General features: G+C 44.7%; 1 protein-coding gene and 1 long non-coding RNA gene across 2 annotated transcripts in view; one reads left to right on the top strand and one right to left on the bottom strand.

Annotated features, from left to right (window-relative positions):
* NT5DC2 (5'-nucleotidase domain containing 2) overlaps positions 1-17,461 on the bottom strand; it is a 28,659-nt gene that overhangs the window by 5,599 nt on the left and 5,599 nt on the right. The window contains exons 2-9 of the mRNA XM_037383947.1: positions 14,867-15,051; positions 13,991-14,065; positions 12,014-12,069; positions 10,121-10,214; positions 6,293-6,421; positions 3,133-3,193; positions 2,381-2,483; positions 1,769-1,870 (exon numbers count right to left, since the gene is read on the bottom strand). Of these exons, the coding sequence (XP_037239844.1) occupies positions 1,769-1,870; positions 2,381-2,483; positions 3,133-3,193; positions 6,293-6,421; positions 10,121-10,214; positions 12,014-12,069; positions 13,991-14,065; positions 14,867-15,051 (805 nt within the window). The remainder of the gene's footprint in view (positions 1-1,768; positions 1,871-2,380; positions 2,484-3,132; positions 3,194-6,292; positions 6,422-10,120; positions 10,215-12,013; positions 12,070-13,990; positions 14,066-14,866; positions 15,052-17,461) is intronic.
* On the top strand, positions 6-16,661 carry LOC119146389. The gene is made up of 3 exons (XR_005103720.1): positions 6-1,695; positions 7,206-7,208; positions 16,652-16,661. It is a non-coding gene; the product is annotated as an uncharacterized LOC119146389 (long non-coding RNA).

Below are 17,461 nucleotides of genomic sequence, written 5' to 3'. Positions count from 1 at the left end.
TGGAAAAAAAACCAGGGGAGACATCAACTTCTTTTGATTTTTGGCGACTGTTACCCAGCAACCACAACAATTGAATCAGAAAACTTGTTTACCTATGTAACAACTCGTAATAAAAAGCCCTACACATGAAGCGACCTTCTGCACTATTTTCTCAGGGAAAGTGAGAGAGAGAAATATCTTTTCAAAATGCTTCCATTCACTGTAACCATTTCATGCCAGTATCCCTAACAACTCTTCTCGCTTTTCAGATACAGAGAAAAAGGAAAAAAAATATAATAACATGACTCCCTCTGAAATGCTATGGCTAAGAAGGCCTTGCCATTTAACATTTTGTGTCCTGTTCCAGTCTGGCTACGCCCCAGCCCAACAGAGTGTGGAATGCCTTAATAGGATAAAGCAGTCTGCAGAGTGGATGGAAAGCAGCCTCTGTGTTGATGGTGTCCGCAGCCGACCCAAGCTGGCTCCCGTTGTTCCCGAGGGCTTGACTCATTACCTTCCACTTGGACAGATGAAGCAAAACAAGGCTTAAGTTACTTGACCCCCATGAACATTCCTGCTCAATAGGAACATTGCTCCCTCTTGGGATAGAAGTTCCAAACTGTGAGTTCCCAGATCAAAAGCCTTGGTATGAAGCTGCTCCTGCTGCCAGCAGAGCACAGTCTTATCCAGAAGTATCGTATGATTCTGAGCTGCCATAGGGCAGAAAGAGTCCAGCCTCCCACCATGAACTCTACAGCCTACCTGGGCAAGGGGCTTTTCAACCAGACGTGGTCTCCAGGGCACACCTGCATTTTCCCTTGCGGCAGACACTTCCCAGTTCACTACAGCTCGCCATCAGGAGTTCCCCTCACCTTGGATGTATGTGCCCTGTCACTCCACTGGCCCAATACACGAGTGGACGTTAGGCACCATGCAGCCATAAGATTTATCTCCTAGAGGGCCAGGTCATCACAGCTCCAGACTATATTTGTAAGACACTTCCAACCCACGAAGTAAACCTTTACCAGGTCAGCACAGCTTATAAAGCCATTTTGTAGGTTTACTCCTGTTTATGCTAATGGCCTGGAAAATGGGGGAAGAAAAGAAATAGAGAGGAAAGAACAGACCACTCTCTTAAGGGCAGTAAGTTCTGGTCAGTCCTAAGTTGAGACAACAAAGCAGACATAAGTTCCCAGAGCAAAGAATCCAAAGAGCAAAGCGAGGACGGCAGCTTGCCTATCAGCTAGTCCCTTGGCAGCTCCTAACTGACCACAAAACCCAGCCGCCACGTACAAAGGCTTCCAGAGCTGCCAATTACCAACCAGTATGTATCCAGTAACTTAACAACAAAACAAACAAAAAACCCAAACCACACAGATATTTGCTGTGGGGAACAGGAAAAGGGAAGGTTTTGGCATACTCTCAAGAGACCTAGAGCCAAGAAATGGCCAGTTCTCATACATACCATTCCACTCCTCTTTTCTTTCTGAAGATTTAAGTATATTATTACCCCTAAAAATCTAAGTTAAGCCCAGACCATGACAAAACTGATGAAGCTTAAAGACAGTCAATTTTAGAAACATGCCTTCTGCGTGGCAGTACCCATTCTATCCACCTATTCCCTGACCAGTCAGTTTTCATCTCCTCAGAGAGTATCTGAGAAGACAGCAGAAGGCTGGATGCCTGCTGGACCTCGATTATGCTTAGAAAACCACTGTTTGCTCTAGGGAAGGAGGCCCAAAACCTCAGGCCCACATGCAGCAGCGCAGCACTGCCCCAGGACACGTACTTCCGTCGATCAGTGAAGAAGTTGGGCTTGTCAGCTTGCACAATGACCATGTCAAATAAATCCCGCCAGTTCTTGCCAACCATGTGTTTCATTCCTTTGTCCCTAAAGAAAAAAGAACAGAAAAGTTAACAGAGCCAGTACTCTTTTTTTTCACCCAACACACTGCATCTTTACAGCAGTCTGTCATAAATTTACTCTCATTCCAGTAACAAAGAAGCAGCATAGAGATTTGTGAATCCTCCAAGGCTGTCCTCATGGCATGGAGTATTGATGTAGCACTTTGACTGTTTCAAGCTGTCCCACCCCTTCTCCTGTACCATGGTAAGTGCTGAGAAGTCTGTGATGCAGCAAAAGCTGCTGGAGGTGATCCAAAGTGGCAGCTCGGGAACACTGTGCCCTTACACAGCTTTGTACCTTCTTCAAAAAGTGAGAGTCGATGTAAAGAGTGCTGCGGGGTGCAACATTCACCACAACCGGTTCCCAAAGAGCACTCTTGTGACTGTTGCCACAAAACCCTCTAGCGCACAACTTTCCGATGGTCACAGCAGAGACCGCAGTGCACAGCTCTTACTGTGCTGAGGTGACCCATCAGTGTGCAATAATGGTACTTACACAAAGCTAAAGGGACTGTTTGTAATGAGGAAGAGTTTCTTCTTGTGGTTCACCAGTCGGTTTAGCACAGCATAGATTTCATCCCCATGCAGAATATACTGTTCTATATTGGAATAAAACAGACATCATAAATCAAAAAGTTTTGGCGTAAGTCATGACCGCATTTCTTTACAAACAAACCAGCCTAGCCCCTCTACCACAAAGGGATGCAAAAAGCCCGAGTTAGATCCACCTCAGCAGGCAGATAGTGAACCATCCTGGTGACAAAATGGCCTTCCTCATCCTCAGTCATTGCATCTAGAGGAAAAAGACTGAGGAACAGAAAATGCTAGCAAAAAAAGAGGGCTGAAAGCAAACCCTCACAAGGGCCAGTCACAGCCACTCCAGACCATGTTGCTGCCAGGAGCTTGCTTTCCCCTGAATGACCAGGAAGCCTTCCCAGATGGCACCTTTGCATGTTCACATCACACCAAGGACCGCCATCCCTCACTTACGAGCTGAAGGAAACAGAAACACAACCAATGAAGTAGATGTTTCCTCCATTAAAATAGATCCTTCACCTGACCCTAAATATCATTTGGTTCTTAATGCCACTCTACCCCTCAGCTGCCTTTAGGCAAGCCACGATCAAGTTCTGTGTCCCCCGGACTCCTGTGACTGTGTGTGGGGCCTACACAGTTGTCTTACACAGACTGCCACATAGTACGAGACACATCAAAATGGATTTGGCACCAGAGCTCCATTTAACTCACCCAGATCTTTTTCAATCCATTTGTACATCACTCCTTTCACATGTACATCTCTAATAGCATCCTAAAGAAAAGGGCAGAGAAAAAAAAAATTCAGTTTTACACATGGCATTCCTGTTTCCCAGCATGCAAACCTACTGTCACCACTGAGGACCAAACCAGTAATGACGCATCCCCGCTTCTTGCTGGATGAACAAAAGCTGCATTAATGCTCAAGAGAACGAGAACAGGCTCACCAACATGCCAAAAGGAACACCACAGTGGCTAGCTCAGCTGATGCAGTACAAGGGGAAAAACCTCAAAACCTATCTGTGAAAGCACAATTGCCTTCCTGCTACTGGAAACCAGCACATGTCAACACACTGTTATCAAGGCAATCATGACTGCAACTCCAAAACCATCAACTGCCCCAAAACTGTACTGGCCCAGACACTAGCTGGCTTTTCTTCCTCCCTGTGCCTGTGGAAGCTCTGCCAAACGTGACCCAAAGGATGGGAGCATGGCCAAGGTGAACAGCAGCAGAGGTGAGCATCTGTAATTCCAAAACGCTCCCCACAAGCCAAGGAGGGCTACAGCTCCCAGCTCCGGATGGCCAGTGGGTACAGGCAGAGCAGAAGCTTCCACTAGGAGGCTGAGGGCTTTTTGCAAAAACAGAGATGCTGACTTTTCAGGAGGAAGGCAAGTTAAAACAGATTATTTTCAAGGGCATCCAAATATCCTCTATTTTCCAGGCCAGAGGCCAAGATGCAACACATTTTTGGACACACCCAGTTGAGATTCGTCCCAAGTCTCCATCCAATGAGATATGCCAGATACACAAAGACATTGCCAGAGCAGCAATACATTTTGCTTGTTTTAACAGTACCGTTTTCATCCCTGACAATTTAGATAGGTAAAGAAATGCTGCCTTTCCCCAGGACCCTTAAATCCCTGTTACACTACATGTGCTCCTTCAGGAGTTGCCCTTTCAGACTGGACTCCCACACTCACCACTGACACTGCTACAGCGACACTTGCACCACTTGCACACAACTCCCCACAGTCACCTGGTCTCACAGCAGTGCTGCTGAGACCTGCTTATCACCCCAAAATCGCTGCCTTCAAAATGGGGAGAGAACCAGAATTTACAACTTAGATGGGAGATGACAAAGGAGGAGGTGTCACCTCTTCAAAACAGAGTTTTAGGAGTCTCCTTCCACCATGTGGATTTGAATGGTAAAAAGGCAGAGGTCACATCTCATTCACCAAGAGACTGCCTTATTGAAAAGAAACTGAACAAAAAGCAAAAGCACTAACAAGGTTCCTGCAGATAAAACTGTGGTAGCCTGGGGAGGTGTCAAACAGGGCTCAAAACCTCAAAAACTACGAGAAAGCAGGGTAAAGAGGTTCTTACTCTCCAATATGAAGCAACCAAACTGGTGTGACCAGACTACTTGGTTTACAAGTCAGCTTCAAACTTTACCGTTGCCTCAGGGTCTGCCCTTTTGACTCAGCGCAGTGTCTGTATCACTCAACCTGCTCCCAAACACAAGGAGCTGCAATCAGAATTACTACTAAGAATTACAGAAGAGTGTCAGGTTTAGACATGTCTTAGCCCCCTGTTAGCCTGTGTTGCAATAACAGTTGGGGCTATGCAAGTCCTCTCGGACACCTGTCTGTGTAAGCACAAAAAGATCTCTGTGCTCATGTCTGCAAACCATCTCTTCCCACTTGCGCTCACGTACTGTCAAGGGGAAAGTTTTGCAAAAATGTTATCCTCATCGTACAGAAAAAAGCAAGAACTCTTGTGGTGAGAGCACAGGACAGCCACCAACTTTCCAGTATAGATTTCAGGCACTGGCACAGATTTTCTGTCATAGCTTTCTTCCCTGCCTACCTCAGCCACTCCTCAGGAATCACCCATCCCTCAGCAATGGATGTGAAGACAAATGCCAGGATTAGCACTCAGGAGTTTGAGGGTTTGAGCACACCATTTGCCCTGTATTGAGTATATATTAGGTGGTGGCGACCACCCACGTGCTTTCAAGAATTCAATTAGGAACGTGTCCATTTAGACCTCAAAAGAAGGTCCAGAAGACACTCTTGATAAAAGGCCTCAGGAGTCAGCTGCATCCCCTCTTCCCAACTTCCCCACCCCAAGAGCAAAACCAACAACAACTAACACCCTAGAAACATGTTAAGGTCTTGTGGGAAACTGGCTGGCATGCTCCTATCCAGCACTAACAGAAGGTCAGAACGTAAGCTGTAATCTCTGGCTGCAGCAAAGCTGACAAGGATCCTTATCACAAAAGCAGCAGCACTGGCGTGGTGCTCCACTTCCCTCACAAGACGACCGAACAACATATGTATGGGCTGCTACCAGTGGATGAGCGTAAGTTTCCCACGAGGTACAAATCAAAAACCTCTCTCCATGGAAAAAGGCGTGCAATAAGGCTTGGCTACCAGGGAAGATGCATCATCTGTCAACAGAGGTCACCCAGGGCAGCAATATCAAGCACTTACATCTTGCCTGCAGCATTAACTAAACTGTCAAACAGTACTCCCTAACAATGTTGATAATCCCAAGCAGCCATTTCAAATGCTGGGAGTGAAGCTGGAGGGCACAGGTAGCAGCAGCACCTTGGAGTAACTGGCTCTTTAAAGCTAGTCACCCACTGGAAAACATCCCCAAAGGATCAGACAACTATGTAGCTGCAAAGGGAAGGGGTGGATTCTAAGAGCAGGCAAGGACAGGTGCTTCACAACAACTGCTGTATAAAGCAAACTGTTTGGTACGTGGTCAGACCAAGCCTCTTTGAAAAATGAGACATTAACAGGAAAACATAGAGCTTAGAAGTTTGCAGTACCAGAAAACATTTACACGAGCTTTGTGACATATTTCCTATGGAAGGGCCTTCAACCTAACCAGTCTAGGCACTCCTGCAAGAGATAACGTACAGCAACACCAGCTCTGTAGTACAGACAGAAAATTAACATGTTCTGAAAACACAGCTTTGAGTATTCCCTGGTAATTTAATCTGAAGGGGCAACAATGCTGTCATATTAGGCTACTCATCAACAGCCCCTTAGGTTTGGGTACTGCAGAGCTCACCAGTGCTACCAAGCCAAAGGGCTCACAATTCTGATGAGATAGGAGCTATGGGGCAGCTGCCATTTTACTTACAGATATATCTTTGTAAAGATGCACCTGGTCAAACTCAATACCATGAGTTATGAAGTAATCGATGACCGAAGAGAGCAGTGTCATTTCAGGAAGAGAAAAAATGTCCATAAACTGCTTAAGTGATGGACCCTGGAAAACAAAAAATGAAAAAGACACATTAAACAAAAAATACTTAAAATTATAATGCAAAGCCAAACAAACTCACTCACATCACCCAGTACCGTCTAACAACAAAAAAACCCAACAAAACACTCATGTGGGAAGTCCCAGCCACCCAGCAAGCAGCCCTCTCTTCTCAACCAAAACACTCACCTAATGCGTTAACACTTAACAAGAGAGAGGCTTCTGCTTCACAGAAATCGTTAAACAAACCCAGAATTATAAACAACATCAGATGAAGGTGCAGGAAGTAGGGAGTAATAATAACTTTGAAAATACACTAACTTTTATTACAAACCCATGCCCTCTGCTTCCCACCTGGCCTCTTGGTGTTAAAAGAGGTGCCAACAGACAGCACCCTGCTACAGAAGCAGCTGTGGCCCTTGCTGGAGATGCCCCATTGCTCATCTAAACCAGGCTGCAACACTGGACACACGGGCACCAAAGCTGCCTCAGCCTAGTGAGGTTCCACACAGCCACACAAGAATCGCTCCAGCAAGCAGTTTGCCAGTGCCTGTCTGGCCTTGAGTCACTACGGAAAACCCAGAGCAGGCACAAAGGAAAAGAACTTCAGCCCGCCCAGTGGTCAAGTGGAAATGGGCAATTAAATCCCGACCGAGCAAAACTCACCTTGCATTAGGCAAGGCTGCAGCTCTCCCATATTTTTGCTATTTCTATTGCCTATCAATCACAAACCTATCAGCAGGTTAACAGCCAACTTTGGCTCCAGAGAGGAATTCCAAGTAAAATAAAGACTGTTTATTCAGTCTGTACCACCTGTGCAGAGGACTATGGTGAGTCTCACTGGTAAGCTGAAGCTGGAATCAATCTTTTCATCTTGCTTCGCTCAAGTGCCAGAAGCCAAGGGGACATTTACTAAGCCCTTGTGTATGAAAAGCAGTTCAGGAGGTGCACAGACCTCTCAGTGAACCTGGTCACCAGAGGTGCCAAGGCAATCCAGTCGTGCCATGCCTGTCCATGTGAGCTTTGAGCAACCCATGACTGAAGCCACAAAACTGCAACACTCTAGGATAATACTGGTCCACATCAGAAGGCAATTATTATAGCTACGTGAAAGAGAGACATGAAAGCACCCCCAGAAGATCACACAAGGTACACATCGTGGAAGCTGACAGAGGGCACACGCTGTCTAATGACCAACACATGCCCCTCTCATGTCAGGATGTAATAACGGTAACATTTCCCGTTTAGGCCGGTCTTGGAAGGGTAGAACAAGAGATGCACTCTCTGCAGTGCTATCTAAAGGCAATATTGGGACAGCACAAATTGGGGTCAAGAAAAATGGTGCAAAAAGGGCAAAGGAATAACAAATGGCATTTTTCTTGAGGTCTATTACCAAAATATACTGCAATCAAAAGCTTTATCAGTGTGCTGAGGGTTACAAAATTTCCACCCAGCCAGCGTAGGACAACTTGACCTACAGCCATAGTAACACAAAGGACCCCCTCTGGTTTGGGCCACATACTGCACATGGCGGTGCTGCTTAGTGGTACTGAGTCCTTTCAACAGACTTTGTCCGTTTTGATGCTACAGGAATATTTCTCCAACTAGTAAAATCAAAATTTCCTGCAAACAGCCTCCACCTTTTTTTCCTGCTCAGGGATTCTGGGAAAGAAGCAAGAGGGACAAAGACAGGCAGCTCCTACTGAAATCACTAGATGTGGGACTTAGAGTGCAGCACATCAATGACCTGTCCCACCTTTCAAGACCTTAAGCATAGAGGAGACAGTGAAATGTTCAGTGTTAACAGCAAACCTTGTCAACTCTGCTTTCATTTTTGTGCCTTGTGTCATTATCCTACAAGGCAAGTCCAGCTTCCCCCCATTCCCTTTAGTAGCCTTGACTTCCTTGCAGCAGACACAGCGACCAAGTCAGGATGAAAACTGGACAATCGTTTTAGAATGCTACATACGCTTTTTCCACAACATCCTAGAGTTCTCCATTCTTCATTACAGGCCATCACTAGTTCTGCCAGCAAAAGCCACACTAGCTGCATTGCCTAACCCCTGTCAAGATCTGTGCCTACCTATTGCAGGCGTTGGGATGCCGATAGCTGTCCACGCACTCCTTCCAACAAAGGATCAAGATAACTCTTAAGGGAGAGTATTTATATACTTCAGCTACATCAGTCCCACTTGTCTTACACCTTGTTGCCTGGAATCACCCCCTGGCAGACCTTCCTCTTACCCACACAGGTAGCAACATCAGCATGACAGACTAAGGACAAGATTAAAGATCCCTGCTACAGCCTCATTCCACACCAACCGCACTGCACCTGCTCACACCAGCAGTCATCTAAACCCAGATGCCTTCCCACTAATACGTTTGTGGCACAGGCTGAGCAGACATTGCTGTATGCAAATGCCATTAGTTGTATATACTTTCATTCTCTTTGGGATCCACCTGTTAGTTTACGAAGTTCATTATACTACTAGGAGAGGAGATTTACCTCTTGGCAATGAATAACTTGCTATCCTTACTTCTGTGGCCAAATGTTATACGGAATTTTTCAATACTAACTACAGGAAAGAAGAAAATATCTGGTACATACAAAGCAGCAAAGAATGGCACCTTGGCATGAGCACCCGGCCCTACAAAAGGCCACAATTCAAAGCAGATTTCATACTTAAAATTATTTAAAAAGAAAGGTGAAATCATCTCAGGTTTGCCAGGAGTGAGGAGAGTTGCACAGTGGGAGGCGAATGGAGTGCAGTTTACAGAGAGAGAGCAAATTCTAAGCAGAAACATCCTATTTCAAAGCTAGAAACAACACTGAGCTATAAACAGTATGTATTTATGCAGAAAGCAACCGCTCAGATAAAATCGTTCCCAAGAGAGACAGAGAAATCAAAAAGTGACCTTCCTGGAGACTTCACACAGCAGACTCAAAGGGATATTAGCAGAGGAAGCTTGCCCTAAGGCAACAGAACTAACAAAGGGCAAGAAACAAAGCAGTTCTGGAGGGAAAGGGATGTGAATGGCCCCGCTTGCCCACTGCACCGCACGAGGCACTTGAGGAAGAAAAATGTCTCCTAATTTCCTCTAGTTCAGACAACTCAAGGATTTCTACAGCTCCTATGGACAGAATTTCAGTAATTTACTGTGACAGTAAACTTTTCTGCCTAAAAATTCCCCAGTACTCATGGATGCCGACCCTATGAATAACATCCACTAAGTAGGTCTGAAGAGGCATGGAGGAAGATCCCTTTCATGAAGGAAAAAACCCCTACCCAACACCAAAGAAAAGGCATTGCAAGCACCCTGCTGCTACACACACGTACCCCCTCTCCTGCACAACTCACTGCAAACACCATCGCTGCAGACTGCTTAGGTAGTAGCTTAGGAGCTAGATTTGGCCAAGGCACAAGCAGGGACCATCTCCCTGTCAGTCTCCAGAGCCATTCAGATCTAGGCCAATAGCCCTGGGGTGTTTAGGAATGCTTAACAGATGGCTTTCACATGCTAAACTGCTAAATAACCTCTGGGGCAAATTCCCACTAGAACAAAAACACACACTGCAGCTCACTAGGGACTGAGCCTTTCCCAGTCCAAGGGAGGCTGGAGTCATTTACAAGCTCATACAATTCATTCTGTTTTCCCAGCTGTTAAAAGAGCTGCTGCATCATAGCAGTAAAGGGCTTACAATACCTTGCCATAGAAGTCACTCATCTGGTACAGGGGGATGTGCTGCGTACCACCGTAGAGTTCGATCACCTCTTCGTCAGGCACCGGTTTGAGCCCTCTAGATGCAAACCAGAAATAGTTTGTCAACAATCACCAGTCTGCACAGAGCTACAGAAACTGCAGAGAAAGGAGGTGGGACAAACAGGTTCCTCTCTAAAATTCACACATTCCTCTTGCACAAAAGAAACAGCCAGAGAGCCTGACAGCTCCATGGTTTCTTAAGATTCACATAAAACCTTTCCCCGACACATTCTTCAGACACCTTGTTTGCTCGTTCAAGTTAATTGAGGAGCTTTATCCACATTCCAGCCGGGAGTTCAGACAGAGGCTTCTCTCTGCATGCTGTCAGCCTGCTGACAGGACTGTCCCAGCAAATCGACCCCCCCCACCCCCGGCCCCGAGTTGGCAGCACTGGGTAACTGTCAGTTTGGAGAGATTGCTTCCACGAGGTATACCACCATGAAACGCAAAGGTGTAGGAAAAGAGCTTTCTGAAAATGAGGTTTCCTTCTTACTCGGTTTTTCTAAGCAAGACAAGTTCTTCACTAAGACCTTTCAACAGAGGTCACTGGTTTTCCCCAAAACACTATAATCACAGGTATGGCTATGAGCTGTACCCTTCACAAACATCAAGTTATCTGACTGCTGCAGGTTTTGCCTCTTGCACAATTTTTGATGGCTGTTTACTCAAGCAGTCAGCAACTTTCTCTTTCTCCTTTCCTATTCAGTCATGGTACAGCCTCTAAGAAGTTAAAAGTTGCCTCAGTTGCGCTCAAAAAGCAAAGGACAGTTTAGGAAAAGTATACCCCAAGAAGGATAGTTACAAAAGGACAGTAGGAGGAAAAAAAAAAAGGTTTAAATGTGTTTTCACTAAGAATCTCTTTATGAAGCTGAAGTGAAATATGGGGCTGTACTAGCCCCCTCTGCCCTCTCCACTCCCCTCCGCCCCCCAAAATCCTAACCAATTCAAAGAAGCCAATTCTCTCTGATTATGCAACTCCCTTCTTAATATTCTTTGAGTGTTTACTGCAACTGAAAGCTTAACAGTAAAAGGGCATAGTTCAAGAAAAAAACACACATTGGCTTCCATGCTCAGGAAATAGAACATGGATTTACAGGAGCTTTGCTACCGATATCTATGAATAGACGCTTCTACTGCTTCTTACACACCAACCCCACTCCACATTGGGGCAAGGTTTTCTCCAGTCTCACAACTTTTTGGAGACAAGTTTACTCTGCACTGCTTTAGCCACTCACTTCAAAGCATGCCCAGCTCTCTTTGCACAGTAACAGAAGAAAAGGAAAAATAGGACAACCTAGGCCTTAAACTGAGCCCAGATTCTGATGCATCATTACTTCATTGATATGTCTGCGCTGCTTTAAGATTTTGTTTGCACATCCAGACCACCCTCCTCTTAGCTTTGTGACAAGGCACAGCAGATGACTGCTGGGATACACTCCTGCCTGGAGAAGACAGGGCCATATGTGGACCACATATGGAGCGGTGCTTTCCTAAGTGGTGCTTTCCTAGTCACAGTTTGCTCACAGACATTAACCCAGGCGTGCTGTAGCTGCAACTCAGACATCATGCAGAGTACGTGATCAGATGTGTTATTAACCATTACAAAAAGCTCCAGGTCTTCCCACCCACACTTGGCTTGAAATGCTTGAGAAAAAAAACTCCCTGCAATTATATGCCAAGTAAGCATCTGAAGCAAGTGCAAACAGGATAAGCCAGATGAGACTGTGCTCTGCTCAAACCCGCCCCCCCCCCATTTGCCACAAATATACACTCAGATTTAGCCATCCACTTTTGCATATATGAGCATTTAGAAAATAATTTTCAAAACTGACAGACCTATACGCTGTTCCTAGCTGGACATAATGGAAAGCATCGATCTTCATGAGAAGACTCTGTGATAAGACATAGATATTTACTGTTAGAATTGAGTAGGTTTACACTGAAACCTTATGTAAGTTTCAAGTTTGACACAAATGACATTAAGAAAATAAAATCCAACATAAACATCCCACATTATGTACTTTAAGCTGCACTTAACTCTCCAGCCACTTTTACACAGGCTCACTCATACCGTGACTTTTTATTGGCCTCTCCAGTAAAAGACTGTCTTTCTATGAGCCAAAATATCACTGTCTCTTACACTCCAAAGTTTGTGGACAGGGATGCAGTTAAAAAACAGAGAGAACAAAGTTTCTGTAACTCAGACAGTCTCTTCTTATCTCCTTTTCAAAATCACATACATTCCAAAGGAGCTTTGTGTGCACAAGAGATCCATTTCTTGTCACATTCATGTTAAGCAGAACAAAGTGGGCAAGTTTTGGTTTAGAGTGCAGCTGCACCCAGTCATTTTCTTCACACAAGAGCTCTCCCCTCCACCACTTTTTACTCTCCCCAACAGACATTTAAGGAGGGATGTTTAAGAGCACATAAGACTGGTAAAAGAGCTTTCTTTGCATTTATTTTTTTATCAGACTCCCCTATTCATCAGCCATCCCTTCTCCATCCATCATTCTGACGCCATAACACAAATCATCGGGGCACGGAAAGCAGCCTCACACTAAACCCATATCCCTCTGCAACTTGAATAAGGACAGAGCATCAAATTATTTGTACTGTTTCTACCATAGTGCAAGGTAATTCATTACACAGAGCATTCGCAACCTTCAGGCACCTTCTTTTACCACAATACCATATTGCTGCAACTTGTTACACCGTGGGCAGACCTCCCACTAGTTTGTGAGGAGTGCAGGCAAATATGTTGAAAGATTTACTTAAGATAGGCACTACCCAGTTTTTTGTGTGTTTTGCAAACTCTGCTCCTGAGAAAAGAAGAGTTCTCATCCTCTACTCACTCAAGGGGTGCTCTGCTTGGTGAGGCTCTGTGTTTCTGTGATATATCAGCCAGAGATTTAAACAGGAAAAAAACCCACTTAAGTTGTCATAGATTTACTCCTCACTTTGTAAAGTCAGAGGCATGAGCAGTCTGCTGCCATGCCATCACCACAGGTAGGACAAAAGACATGGGAAAACTCTATATCGGGTTTTTTCTTCATTTTCTTTGCTTCCCACTGCTGGAGAACAGCGCATACACTCCAGCTTGTACTGCCTGCTTCCCTGAATGTGCTCAAAGCTCAGCATAAGAAAAGCTACTACAGTGAAGCAACTTTCTCTTCTGTGCTTACACCTGACTGCTTGGCTGCAGCAGCCAGCATGACATCACTGGGCATCAGGCTTTCAGGGAATCAGTCCAGAGTACTGAAAAGGGTTAAAGCTAACGCTTGCACTTTGCTTGCCCGTGCTTCTAAGAAGCATGCATTTTAAGTAGCTTGGATCTCTTTCCAGGCAGTCCTATTATTTGGGGTGGGGGTGGGGAAGGCTTCCTAAAGCATTCTCCTGACAAGTCGTTTCTATTATTAGTGTTAGACATAATGCCTCTGCTCCTGGCCTGTACTCATAGATGCAGGATTGAGGTTTGTTGTTTAAACTTCAAGAAAGACAGAAATGATCACACAAACAAGGCTATGTTTTTTATTAATTAGCTTGTAGAATTAACTGACTTTTTAATTGGCAAGGCTGTTTACCAGATCTTAGCTAGGATGTCCCATTCTGCTAAAAGCTATGCAAACACAAAAGACATCTCTCCCTTGGAAGGTTTATAAGCAAGAAGAAGCCACACAATGAAAAGCACAGCCACCTGGACTCACTGACAGTTTGGTGATCAATGTTATTGCATGCAATGACAGAAAGTATTGCCACTAAAAACATAACGCAATGGAAGACAAAGCCCAGGAGACTGGACTTTGTACAGCTTACCTTTTGTACATCATAGTGAAGTCCCCGTATGGCAAACCCTGGAATGTAATCATACTTCCCAAGCCCTTCTGGATACTGGGAAGACAAACAGTGACATCGTTAGAGGCATAAGCATTGGGTTACCAACAAAATTATTTCTCCTGTTGAGCTGGATTACTTTTACTCATAGTCTTAACCCAGGAGTAAACCAACCAAGGAACAGATGCACTGGCATGTTGCCCCTTCAGTGAAGAAGACGGATGAATGGAGGAAGACATAAAGGATCAGGATCCCCAAACTAGTTTCTCTCATGTAAGGGACACTAGTGAAAACGTAACAGATCCGCTCAGGCAGTGAGGACACATCTAGTATGCTCTAGTCAGTGCATATATTTGGCAAAGCAACAACACTGCAGAGTCCCTCTAAAAAGAAAGACGTGATGAGAAGAAAATGCACAGACCAGTCACCTACTGCAATCAGGGTGCCCATTATGGGGCATTCTATACAGTGTCATCTATACTGACTTGCACATGTCAAGTCCTGTACGGTTTCAGTGTTGGCCCACGGTTCATGTTTATCCACCATGTGTACCTCAAACCAGCAATTCTGTAGGCATCATTTCCATAGTTAAGTAAAACAGACCAGACCTTTCTAGACTAAGGTTCCTGCTACATATTTATAAAACCTCAGGAATATAGAGCACAGTAAGTTGTCTCAAAGGAAACCGATTCCATGTACAGACAAAACTTTCTGCAATCAAAGATCATGAGACACAGAATTTATCTCAATTAAAACAAGTAATTGACACATGCGCAGAATGCCATTTGGCAAGCAGTCTGGGGCATCCCAACAAAAGCAGCAAGCTTAATTGAGTGGAAATTCTTAGCACATCGTTACCTTGAATTGCTCTATTAGTATGTCTCTGGCGGTGTTGAAAATCATAGAGTGTAGTAAATTAGAATACTGTGCCAATGTGTAATCGTAGTCAAAGCCGTATATCTCCACATCTCCCAGGCTGATCTCATTGTTAGCGTAGATAGCGGCTGGGTTGAGGAGATTGCAGACTCCTGGTGGAAGGAGGTCTAAGAGAAGGGAAAGGGGAGAGGTTAGAGAAACTGAGAGAATCACTGAAATGTCAACTTTTTGTTCTGGACCTGGCAGCAGCTGGAAGTACCACACAGCAGCAGCAAAGGAGCACAGTGCTGCTGTCGAAGGCTCCTGCCATTAACTCGCTCAAATAATCCTCCCCGTGAAAAAAACACACTGTGAAAGCGCTGGCTGCCTCTGTTGATGGTGCTAACCACTTCCACAGTAAGACTGACCTTTTGTGTCAGGAAGATGCAAAACAATGTCCTGGGGTCTCTGGCCTACATGAAGCAAAGCAGACCAGATTCCGAAGTGTCCAATTTCTAGCTCACAGCAGCTGCAGTTCAGGCAGGCTCAGCAATGGGAAGGGTAGCTGCAATGTATCACCAGAAAAACACCCGCTCCTCACAAAACTTGCTGGAGACAAACAGGTTAACTCTCTTCTTTAAAAAGTCTAGATGACTTCAAATTAGGAATTTTGAGGTTTGTCTTTTGGCATTTTTTGTTTCTCACAGAAGCAGCCAGACTTCACAGAGCAATCCTGCAGGTACTGTTTGGGCTTTTTTTTATTATTATTAATGGGCTGGATAAAACAATGTTTTGTACAAACACCAACAAAACGTAAAAAAAACCCCCACACTAAGCTACGCTCTTGGAGCACGTAATGCTGATAGCAACAAGTTCTCTGCTTTCCTCTGATAAACAGCTGTGGAAACCTCCGACGCTGCGTGTGGTTTGTCACTTCAAAACAGGGCTACTCTTCAAGATGCTTGTGAACAACATTTTGCTCCCCAGAGCACTGGGAAAATGGAGGTTAAGTCACCTGGAAGCTGAACTACCTGTACGTCTTTTTTTCAGAGCTAGTCTAGAGAGCAGAGAGCTTTAGCTGCAGTACAGTGGGAGAGACAGGAACAGATCCTCCCCAGGCTTCCTGCCCCACAAGAGCTGCCCATTGCAAGATGAGAAAGAGCAACAAAAATAGTTCCCTGTAGTACATTGCCTAGTCACATCCACACTGGGAGACAGAGAGGGGAAGGAGATGTTTCCTCCCTTCTCAAAGACGGATAATTTTCCCTCTGAATCATAGGAAAAGTGTAGATGTTTTCCAGATCCTACACAGCATCTGCAGGTAGGATTTTTTTTTTTTCCCTTCCTACCTTAACTTTTGGCTTTTAGCAAGAACCCCTGTGCCGGTTCTTTAGTGCTTCCTTGCTATAAAACCAAGTTTCATCTGAAACTAGAACAAAAAAAAAGCATTATTAGAAAGAGACACCAGCCATTCCCAATAAAGACTCTGTCTGGAATGATTACAGAATTTAGGTTAAAGTCCAAAGTACATTTTCAAGCACTAATCCAAAAAGGTGACCAAAGAAACAGGATCCAGATATATAATAATAGTTATTTTTCAGAGGAGATGCATTACAAAACATACCCATCCCTCTCTCCTAACTGACTTTGGTCTTCAGATGCAATTCACCAGATCAGCTACAGAGGAATGACTACAAAAGCAAGCAGTATTTTAAGGCAGAAGGGCTGACTTACTGGCTACGCAGCAGGAACAAGAGCTCTCTTTCAGTGACTCTGCTGGTGGCAAAGTTTCTGGAAGAGGCTGAAGACAGCGGACACAATCAGAGTACTTCCCACTGGGATTTTTAAAAGACTGGAAACATAAATAGGGTTCAGATGATCACAACTTTCATCTTCTCATCATAAATGCTCTTTGCACCATAAACAAACAGAGCTCCGCTTCCTGCCCTCACCTCCAGATAACTTGTGGGAAGATCTTTTTCTAAGCATACTCTGGGATTTGCAGGGTGTTATTTTTCTTCCTCACAAGGAAACTGACACAACCATAATCACATCACGGTGCAAATACCCAGAGTTTTCCTCTTCTAATGAAAGCACTATTTGCAACCCACTTGCTGCTACTGTATCCCTACAGAGAGGTCAAGCTCTTCCAACATTCACCATCTGCAAACATTTATGACAACACATTTTGATAGACTGAGAGCAGCACAAAATATCGTTGCCTGAATCTCATCTCTCCTTTCCTAGGAGACATGAGACCCATCTAGATTCAACAACATATGCCAGCCACAACTTTTGCAAAACTACAGTCAGGAAAAGCTAAGGGAGCAGTATGATTTTGTAACAAGGAAAGGGTAGCCTAAGATTTGCCAAGCGCATGAAGTGAGTCTTATCTGTGATCAGAAGCATAAGCAGAAACTGCCACAGTATGATTTATGACGTATATTTAGACCCACTGGATGAAGCAATATTCCTCCCTGCCAGCCTCAAACGTACAGAGCCTCTCCACTGTTCGCTGACAGTCTCCTGCCCAGACCATTTCACCCCACTCGGATATTTTTGTCACTAACTTACACAGCATGTTCTCTCTTAACTTCG

This window comes from Falco rusticolus, chromosome 4 (assembly GCF_015220075.1).
Source record: "Falco rusticolus isolate bFalRus1 chromosome 4, bFalRus1.pri, whole genome shotgun sequence".
Taxonomy (NCBI): Eukaryota; Metazoa; Chordata; class Aves; order Falconiformes; family Falconidae; genus Falco; species Falco rusticolus.
This window is presented reverse-complemented; position numbering and strand designations above follow the sequence as displayed.